This window comes from Balaenoptera physalus (genome assembly GCF_965194825.1).
Source record: "Balaenoptera physalus genome assembly, chromosome: 3".
Taxonomy (NCBI): domain Eukaryota; kingdom Metazoa; phylum Chordata; class Mammalia; order Artiodactyla; family Balaenopteridae; genus Balaenoptera; species Balaenoptera physalus.
The window spans coordinates 24,635,943-24,644,080 of NC_138890.1; the positions used below are offsets into that span (position 1 = coordinate 24,635,943).

An 8,138-nucleotide genomic window follows, 5' to 3' on the forward strand; every position below is an offset into this window, starting at 1 on the left:
CATGAATTACTTAAAGGAAAGCGAAGTCATCAACCTCGCCATCTTCCCTCATCTCCAAGGATCCCAAATGAGCCTCAGGAAGAACTGATTGAACTTCCATTCAATGACGATGTCATGCCCGGGGCTGAGGAACTGGAATTCATGGCGAACCGCAGTTGTGTTTTGATTCCCCATAGATGTCTTTGAATTCGATCTTCCCCAATGACAAGAGGGAGGCGATTTTCCTGTGAGTGAAGAGCTGGTTTCTCGTGTCTAAACCATCACTATCACCATGTACCTGGGAGTGTCGCCTTACGTCTGCCGAGGCAGAAAGAAGAAACAGCTCAAAATAACGTACAAAACCAGGCTTAGAGGATCAGAAGATGCCAACCCATGTTCCTTTCAACAGAGGCCCACGGTAAGCCCCCACTTCTCTTTTCCCTTTGCTAGTTTCATGCAACTCAAACTTCAAGACCATCTTAGCAGATAAACAATATAGCGTGTATCCCATTAGAGTATTAATACAAAGATAGGTGGTCTAAAACTCACTAGGCAAATAATTAGTCACCAAATGAATAAGAGAAAAGAACAGCCATTAACACACTAAGTCACCTGTTAAAGGCGGCTGTATTTATATTTGGTTTGTGGTGGGAGGAGCACTTTCCCATAGCCAAGCAGGCATGATATTGGTTGCAGCAGCCCTGAGACGTCCCCCAATATATGTCTCTTTTCCTTAAAAAGAAGAGATGAGGAGGGGGGAAACAAAATCAGTTGCTTCAACTTGAAAGTCAGAGCTAAAGGAGGCATTAGGAAAAGACTTTCCTGTGGCTCAGAGCCCTGATTACCACAATTAAAGTTCAAGGTGTGGTGCTATTTGCTCAGCATGCTCTGACACATGAAAGAAAATGATTCAGGCAAGGAAAATAATTACACATTAATTTGTGTTTGGCAACTGTGTTTTACCCGTTTGGCCCACAGAGCGAAGATAAAAGGTGATATTGTTGAAAATGTTTTATCTGCCTTCAATGGGGTTGTCATGGGCTGCATTTGGAGACAGACCTCTTTGGTTGGGCATTTTCCTGGCATTGTGGGGCTGCCTTTTGCGCTCCATTGCCGGGGCCGGCCAGGAGGAGCAGAGGAAAGGTAGGTTATTAGCTGTTTACTGCCCTGAATCCTTTGTATTGGAGGATTTCCCATGGGTTTGGCCAAATGGCAAGAAAAGTGACCCTGCCCAGGGCAAAAGCTCCAGTCCCCATCCTGGGGGCACTCACTCCGTATCATGCTATCTGTTGCAGTTTGCCATGGAATGAAGAGGCAGACCAGCCAGGACCACAAACTGGGCCGTCTATGGAGAGAGGCGGCAGACAGCCATGGGCGAGCTGCATAGCAGGCAGCTATGCCAGGAAGAAACGCATGCCCCATGTAGCCAAATCTTCCAGACCTTCAAAAGAAAAGTAAGGAAATCTGGATTTTTAAAAATGAAATCTCTCAGTTTTTGCACGTTGGCTTGGTTAAAAACAAATAAAGCATGTCTATGGGCAGCACCTGGCCTACTGGTGGCCAGTTTGGGCTCTGAAATGCAGCCCAGGGCTTAAACACTAGCTTCTCGAGTCAGAAAGATCTAGGCTCTGAGCTCAGTTTCATCGCTTCCCAGCTGGGTGATGGTGGACAAGTTACTTAATCTCTCTAAGTCTCCATTTCCTATTTGTAAACTGGAGACAGTAACAATTATACCTCCCTCCGAGAGTTATTGTGGGGATTAAATGAGATAATGCAAGCAAGAGGCAAGTTCCTCGCACAGTCCCTGGCAAACAGTAAGCGCTGAATAGATGTCAGTGATTATCACTATTTATAACTGAACCATGGAAGAATGAAAAAATACGTCATCGCCCCAGGCTTTCTGTCAATTAGGACGTCTGGGACACTTCGGCTGCTCCACAGATAATTAGATAATTGCTGAATGAATGAATGAAGGGATGGATGGATTAAGACGCCAGCTAGGGGCCAGAATGAACAATCCATCTGCCGTCTTCTCTTTCTGGTGATGTCCCTAGTTGTGTTTGTGCCAATCGTTTCCCTTTCCGGACCTCAACTTCTTCATCTGTAAAATGGACTGGATGTCCTTCTCTCACCAGCTCCGAGGGATGCTTTCCTGCCTCCTGACAAGATCTTTCAAGAACTCTCAGAACAAGTTAGGACGGGCCAGCAGGGACTTTACCGCCCGGCTCTGGGAGGGGAGGCAGCCTGCCACTGGGACTGTTCCTAACTGAAGGAAGACTGGTCCTCCATCATCCCACCCCACATCTGCTCCTTACTCGTCTCTCTTCTGCTTTTTGTCCTAGGAGGCTGACTTGGAAAAGTAGCTCCCTCGCCCTCTGCTTTTCAGTATAATTTGGGCAGTAGGGAGCCCATCTGGAGATCAGGGGCAGTAGAGGAAGGAGGTGGGGTATGTATCCTCCGCACCCGAACCCTGCCCTGGTGAAGGGGCTCCTCTACATAACTCTCTCTGTTCAGATTCCGGGAACTGCTACCTCCTGTCATCCCTTTGGGTCTGGTGGAGTAGCTCCCCAGGCATCTCACCTTGCCCACACCTTTGATTTTCACTGACCATCAGGGCCTGGGGTGAGTGTGCTTGCTGTTTCCTGCCCAGACCCTGATGGATACAAGCAGATACCTCTCTACCATCTAATCTGTGAAAAATGTCTTCTAAGGAAGAAGACTTCCAAGTACCCAATAGAGAATACAAGCTTGGGGATCAGACAGGCGGGAGCTCAAATCCCTATTAGCCGTTTATTGGCTCTGTGAACCTGGACAGGTTCTGTCATGACACGGAACCTGCTTCCTCGTCTGTGCAGCGAGATGCACGACGCGTCTTCCAAGGCAGGGGGGCTGAAGAGGACCATCAGGACAGCCCCGCACGGTGCTAGCCAATCACAGCCGCTCAGGGCGGCTCTTTCTCTTCTTCTGCCTCTTCTTCTTTCTTCTTCCACCTCCTTTTTTCCTTCCTAGAGGCAAGAGTTTTTGTTTTAATTTTTTTTCAGCTTTGTACTTTTGGTAGACTGTGCCTAATAGAAATCGTTCCCATTGGTGGAGAGCCCACGGGCTCTAACCTCCCAACAATCACGAATGGTTATTACGGTGGAAGGGCATTATAGCCCCAAATCAGAGTGCAAAGACAAAAATTGAATATTATTAAAATTCTTCTCGAAAGTCCTTTAAAAATATTTACCCATACATTTTGATATATCTGGTGTGCGATGTAGCCTCTGCACCCTGGGTATATATACACATTCTATAATGTATATGGCAATGTACAGTATATTCAGGACTATATATGCAAAATATCATTTTACGCTGTTTCAATTAAAGAAAGAGAGAGCACAAGTAGCTGATTTTGTTGAGTCAAAGGTACCTAAGATAACAGCCATACTGATTTTACGAATAAAGACGTTGAGGCTCTGGGATTGGGGGGAAGAAAAGACATTGAGGCTCAGAGAAGCCAAGCAATTTGTTTAAGCTAATAAGTGGCAGAGTCAAAATTCAAATCCAGGTGTGTCTGACTCCAAAACCGGTTTTTACCTCGTGCCATAATGTCTGGATTTATGTGAGTTGGAATAAACACACCCTCAAAACCGGCATCATCAAAATGACTTTCAGTATTTTATATTGGAAATGGCTTCACATACTGGGCCAGCTGCCTGTTTCACTCCCAGTCTCTTTTTTTTTTTTTTTTTTTTAACATCTTTATTAGAGTATAATTGCTTTACAATGGTGTGTTAGTTTCTGCTTTATAACAAAGTGAATCAGTTATACATATACATATGTCCCCATATCTCTTCCCTCTTGCGTCTCCCTCCCTCCCACCCTCCCTATCCCACCCCTCTAGGTGGTCTTGACTTCGTGGGGCCTCAGCCCCACCGAGTGGTGAGACCAGGACCCTGGGCCCCGCCTGGGCGTGGGGGAGGAGTAGGGGGATGGGGGATGGTAGTGGGGCATGGCACTCACTCTTCCCTGTCGGCCAGGAGAGGCAGCATAGGATGGAGACCTCCGCTGATAGGCAAGCCAGGTAGAGATTTTCTTTTTCTTTTGGCCACTGATGAACGGTGATAATTGTTGGGAGGTTAAGATTCTCAGATGAAGGATAACTACCAAAGTGCCAGGTACAGAGAGGGATGCAGGGAGAGAGCCTGGCCTTCTCCCCGTGGCTCCAGGGCTGATTCGGCCCTGACCTTGGGCAAGTCATTTGACTTTTCCCATCTGTAAAATCAGCCTAATGATGGCTTCTCTTCCAAACCACTTTGATTCTCAGATGAAAGCATCCATAAAAGTGCACAGGATTGCTATTAATTGCACCATTATTATTTTTATTCTTAAGGGATGAAGTCCACTAAACTTTAACTATGTTTTGACTCTCCCCTGACTGGCAGGATGAGCTCTTGACTATCAGATGACAAGCCTCTCTGACATCGCCCTTTGTAGGGAGGCGGGCAGACGGGCGCTCCCCACAGCAAGGCCGTCGCCCGGGCAGGTGCAGTCTGTGCCGGGCGCGCCCAGCTACCTCTGCTTCCACCCTTAGATATAACTGCATCCAACCAGCTGTGGGCAACGTGCTCAACGATTGGAAAGAGCCAGGAGCCAGAAGTGGCTGGGTTCCAGGTCTCAGCTGTGTGATTTTATGGGCACGTCATGGACACCCTTTGCCTGTGAGCTTCTGCAGTTTGGATAATGGGAACCAGCATCATCCCGCCCACCTCCAGGCCAGGTTCAGAGGAGGCAGCGCTGTGCAGGCTTTAATGCCATTATCAGGTCAAGCGTGACCGTCGTCCCACCTCGAAAACATCAGCGTTGGGGAATTCCTTGGCCGTCCAGTGGTTAGGATTCTGTGCTTTCACTGCAGAGGACGCGGGTCCCATCCCTGGCTGGGGAACTAAGATCCTACTACAAGCTATGTAGTGCGCTACCCCCAAAATAAAACAACACCACAAAAACAAAAACAAAGAAAAAACCCCCCCAAAACCAAAAACAAACAAACAACAACAACAAAATTGTCCTGCTGCTCTGACAAGAAATCAACGTAGGAGAGATACTTGAGCTCAGACCCCGTTTCTACCCCTTACTGCTGCTGGAAGACACAGATAATACTATCTACCTTCTAGGCTGGTGAGAAGGAAATAATATGGATAAATCTTAAGCCAGCGCCTGGTGCAAAGCACACGCTCGACCACCGACAGGTATGATTATCAGAGAGGAAGCACTTGGCAAAGAGCAAAAATGATTTTTTCCCGTAATTTAAAGGGCAATGCACATCTTTCTGGATTTATGAAGGATGCATATTATAAAAATATTAAAATAACTTTACCTTCCTTTTTTTTTTATGCAGAAACCGAGATTACAGAAGTGATACACAGCCTGGGAGAAGATGGTGATTGGCACGAAGGAGAGACTCAACTCGCCCACAGCCCTACCCCCCAGGGCCCCCCTGGGAAGACTTTGATGGGCGTGTATATCTCCTACCTCCTGACACTGTTGTGCCACACAACTTTAGGGCACTAATGTTGCAGATCTTAAGGTCAAAAGGGGATATTTAGTTGCAAAGAGCCCTAGATTCCAAGACTTGAGTCTATTATCTGTGCCATATTTTCTTCTTTCATGCTGCGTTTTCTGCTTTAGACAAATAAGGCACGTGACTGGATCAGAGTTTCTGATCAAAGTGTGGAACATGAACACATTTTAATTTTCTAATCACTATGTGTTTATTAGAAATGCATGAACTGGAACAGTCGAACATATTAGAAGAATCTACATCCAGCAAATCAAATCCACGGTTTCATGAATAAATATTAATTTATATATATATATATATATATATAATGTATTTCAATACATTCATGTAAATTAAAAAATGAGTTGATTTCAAGCAAACTATAAATAAACAGCAGTGCGGGTGGCATTCAGAGATGGCAGGCTCTCTCAGGATGATACAGTGCCTGAGAGCTGGAAAATACTGGACCAGACCATCTCTAGATTATTTCCTGCTCTAAGGTTCTCTGAAGGCACTGGTAGAATCTGTCACCTGGCTTCTTGCAGGCCTTTCCACCCAACTCTGACAGTGTTCAATACAACCCCAAGTTTTTCACCGAATGGTCCATGTGATCCAAAACTTTCTCTCCACACCGTAGCTGAAACGTGCCACATAGAGGGAGAGCCATGACTGGGGTAAGAGGGAATGAGTGTGGTCTAGGAAGCCTTCTCAAACCCTTTCAGATCCTACAAGCATTTACTGAGCACTTGCTATATGCCAGTTGACATGCCAAGTCCTCACTCATGATCTGGCTCTTTGAATCTTGCTGCCACCCTGTGAAATTTTACCTGCACCTTTGTCATTAGTGGGGCCTCTGGCCAGTCAGTTAGTTACTAGGACCCATTTTATCTTCAGTAAAATGGAGATAATGAAATCTGTCCTATGCACCTCACTGGATTACCATCAGGATCAAAAGAGATTGTGTATGGGAAGTGTCTTGGAAAATACAAAGTCCTGTCCAAAGAGAAGGAAAAAAAAAGAAAAAAAAGAACATCAGAAAACCTCTTTCCTCTCCCTTTGCTTCTCTTTCTTTAACAAAATTCACTCTGTGACATTAGATTATCTGTGAGGACCTATGACGTCATTTAAGTTGTCAGAGGTCTTGTTTCTCCAGCCCCTTTCAGATTTAATCACTGACTCCTACGACCAATCAGTGGGTGTTTTAAGTTCTAAGCCCTAAATTCTGCTAAACTCCAGTTTGAATTCCACTGTGTAACTTATGAGCAGTGCCCCTCTGGGACTCTCCTCCTAAGGATAAATCGGGGGATAATGGCAGTTGTTGCCCAGCGGTCTGTTGGGAAGATGCGACGGGCTGAAATGAAAGCAGTGGGCAGTGTTTGGCTCGTAGCATGTGAAAAATGTGTGCTGTCATTGTTATCATCTACTCTGTGAGGTCTGACTATTATTATTCCCATTTAAGAGACAAAGAAACTGAGGCTCGGAGAGGTGAAGCTGCGTGTTCAAGGCTGCACAACAAGGAAGCAGCAGGGCAGAGATTTGAACCCACTTGTGATTCAGGTCGTGCTTGTTTGCGGTGTGTCGTGAGGCTTCTCCAAGGGAAGGGAGAAGGTGTTCTCATGAGAGAGAGGAAGAGAGAAAGAGAGAGAGAGAGGTGCTCTTGGTCTGGATCACATACAATTCTCTTTCTTTCATATGGTGCTTCCTGATTTCAATAACCTTTTCATTCATCTTCTCATGAAACGTGGCTGATGTGATCACCACCAAGCCTGGATTATACTTGAGGCTCCTATCTCTAGAGGCTCAGTTCTGCCTAAAATGCCTTTAGTTTCATAATCTGCAGACTGAAAATCAGGAGCCATCACTCTACCCATCATTTATGCATCCCCCGACAGCAGATGTTACAGAATATCTGAAATGAGCCTGTCCGAGAAAACTTATTTTATTTGGTTTCTGCACAGAAATATTTCACCTGCTTGTACATCATGCCTTCCCCTCTCCAGCCCCCCATGAGTTCTAAGCTAACCGTCTGTGCTGGTCTGTGATCCCCACTGCCTTTAAGAGTGTCAGGGTTGACTGGGGCCCAGGTCACTGCTGCTGGGCACGGCTGAGAGCTGGCCTGGAGAGGACAGTCAGTGAGACCTGTGAGCCTGGGCTCCTTCTTGGAGACATGGGTTTGAATCCTGTATCACTGCTCACCAGCTGATTAGCTGCACTCAGCTTTTCTCAGCCGAAGTTTCTTTATCCATGAAATCGTCTTCATCTCGGAAGGTTTTGGTGAAGATGAAATGAGATAATCCATGTAACACATTTACTCACTTAGCTAACAGTAAGTGCTCAGTAAGTACTAACAATTATCCCGCGAGCTTCCCCTCAAGTGGAGAGATTGAACTCCTTTGCTGATACCCAGCCTGAAATCCAGTCCAGTCGTGTCTGTGGCTATTTCCTGGGCAATTGGAATTTTCCTGACCAGCACATGAGTCCCTACGGTGGCCGCAACCTGCAAATGGGCCTCTGCATAGATCCCTGTAGAATTTTCTCCGACGATTACTACCTCATTTTCTTGTTTTCAAGGTATTTATTTATTTATTTCAAATTCTGAACCTGTCTGAAATCAGAA

At 45.9% G+C, this 8,138-nt stretch overlaps 1 protein-coding gene across 1 annotated transcript in view; it reads left to right on the top strand.

Annotated features, from left to right (window-relative positions):
• Window positions 1-322: 322 nt before the first annotated feature.
• Window positions 323-8,138, top strand: part of LOC309658214 (uncharacterized protein) — a 607,864-nt gene continuing 600,048 nt past the window's right edge. Inside the window, exons 1-5 of the mRNA XM_082456604.1 lie at window positions 323-397; window positions 958-1,122; window positions 1,275-1,433; window positions 4,556-4,682; window positions 5,360-8,092. Coding sequence (XP_082312730.1) covers window positions 363-397; window positions 958-1,122; window positions 1,275-1,433; window positions 4,556-4,682; window positions 5,360-5,380 — 507 coding nt within the window. The 5' untranslated portion in view covers window positions 323-362 and the 3' untranslated portion in view covers window positions 5,381-8,092. The remainder of the gene's footprint in view (window positions 398-957; window positions 1,123-1,274; window positions 1,434-4,555; window positions 4,683-5,359; window positions 8,093-8,138) is intronic.